Source organism: Cariama cristata, unplaced genomic scaffold (assembly GCF_000690535.1).
Source record: "Cariama cristata isolate BGI_N322 unplaced genomic scaffold, ASM69053v1 scaffold32728, whole genome shotgun sequence".
Taxonomy (NCBI): Eukaryota; Metazoa; Chordata; class Aves; order Cariamiformes; family Cariamidae; genus Cariama; species Cariama cristata.
This window is the reverse complement of record NW_009633506.1, coordinates 20,899-22,552: the sequence shown is the minus strand read 5'-3', so window position 1 is coordinate 22,552 and position 1,654 is coordinate 20,899. Positions and strand designations below refer to the sequence as shown.

Here is a 1,654-nt window from a genome sequence, read left to right as displayed (position 1 = left end):
CTTCGCTCCGTCTCTTTCCCCCCGCCTCAGCCCTGTGCTCGCACGGTCCCAGGTAACGTTATCTAACCCGGAGTTCAGACAGGAGTTAAGGCATCAGATCCCATTAATCCTTGAATGAAAGCTTGCAGCCGAGGGCAGCTTGTGCGCAGAGCTGTTTTCTCTCCTTCCCTGCTAAAAGGCACCGGGAGAGCTGCCTGGCCCCTCTCCGCCAGGGCAGGACCCAGAGCGGGTGAATGAAGTGATTTAATAATGGGAGTTTTCTGCAATAAGTATCCCTGTGGGGGATGTACCACGAGGGCTGGCTGCTTTGCAGGAAAAAAGAATTAGAGCTTGTTTCTGTTAAGCTGTGCGGCCTGAAAAGGCTTTGCTTGAGGTAGATGAAGAAACTGCAAACAGGAGATGGCAATAAGGTTATGGGAAGGGGGGGTCTGGAGTCAGGTGGTTGTGTTAAACATGGGGCGAGCACATAATTACCTTTACTTCTAGGAAAATGAAGTAGCTGTGAAGGTGGCAGTGCCTAGGATGTCTTTATTAGCTCCTTAATTTAATTGAAATCCCTTGCGGGGAAGGACTGGAAGGGGGAATCTGATTCCTGACAGCTGAGATCTAATATAGTTGTCTGCTGCAGCAGAGCAGTCTGGGGGGCAGGCAGGAGTCTTTCTCAGCAGGGGACAGCCAATCTGCCTTTTGTTCCTTTTGTAATTAATAGGTAAGCTAGGTCAGCTCGGGCTGTTAAAGCTTTGGCTCTGCTGGCAATCAAGCGTTCGTGTTGAAGAGATGCCTGCCGTCCTGGGGGACTTGGCCTCCCACGGAGGGTTCATCACCTGGGTTAGTGTACTTTCGCTCGTCTGATTCTGGCACGGCCCTCATGAGGCAGCAGCTCTGTCTCAGCCTTTGCAGCACTCTTCTTTTTATCTGTTCCCTTCATAAAGGTTGCCTTTGCTCAAGCAGTGGCACTGTGTGGTGTTTGGGTACGTCTTCTAAAGCAGATAGAAATGTCAGATTAAATGAGCCATATGCAGCCAGCAGGATATGTGCCTTGTCTGAGACTTGCAGTCAGAGTATTTCTCAGGCTGCCTTGAAAAACAATTTATTTTCTCTTTCTTTCTCTTTTTGAAGTGTAAGGCCTGTTGCGCTACTGAAATTTTCCTGTTTCTTGTTGATCAGAAACCTTTGCTTTAGCCAGATGCTTCTAGCAGTGAAAAGGGATGTGTGAGTGTAAGCAACTGACTGGAAATGCTTAATGAAAAACACATAATTTTTTTCAGATGCTAAATGAGCTTGAAAAACAGGCTGGACATGCTGTCACAGTGATGAAACGTGTCTGTTCACAGCACCAGCAGTTAGGGCATCAGAGCAGTTTCCCTAATGCCAGCAGGCCAGTGTCACCGTGTTCATGGAAGGTTTTTGCTAAAAGCTGGCTAAAGACCACAGATTTGTGTGGTTTCTCTTTCCACGTATGTTTTCATTGCTGAAACTGTTTGGTTACTAATTTTTCCAGCTCGGTATTTTTCTTTGCTCAAAATGGGAATTGTGGCTTTTTATCAAAGAGTTTAAAAAACAGTATTGGTTACTTCAAATGCTTCTGGTGTCAGCAGTGAAAGAAGCTGCTGAAGGGCCTGGCGGGAAGTCTCCTGGACAGATGAGTCCCTCA

The 1,654-nt window shown here is 47.2% G+C and overlaps 1 protein-coding gene across 1 annotated transcript in view; it reads left to right on the top strand.

Annotated features, from left to right (window-relative positions):
* The first annotated feature begins 1,243 nt into the window (after nt 1-1,243).
* Nucleotides 1,244-1,654, top strand: part of TMLHE (trimethyllysine hydroxylase, epsilon) — a 13,902-nt gene continuing 13,491 nt past the window's right edge. The window contains exon 1 of the mRNA XM_009706776.1: nt 1,244-1,251. Within this exon, the coding sequence (XP_009705078.1) occupies nt 1,244-1,251 (8 nt within the window). The remainder of the gene's footprint in view (nt 1,252-1,654) is intronic.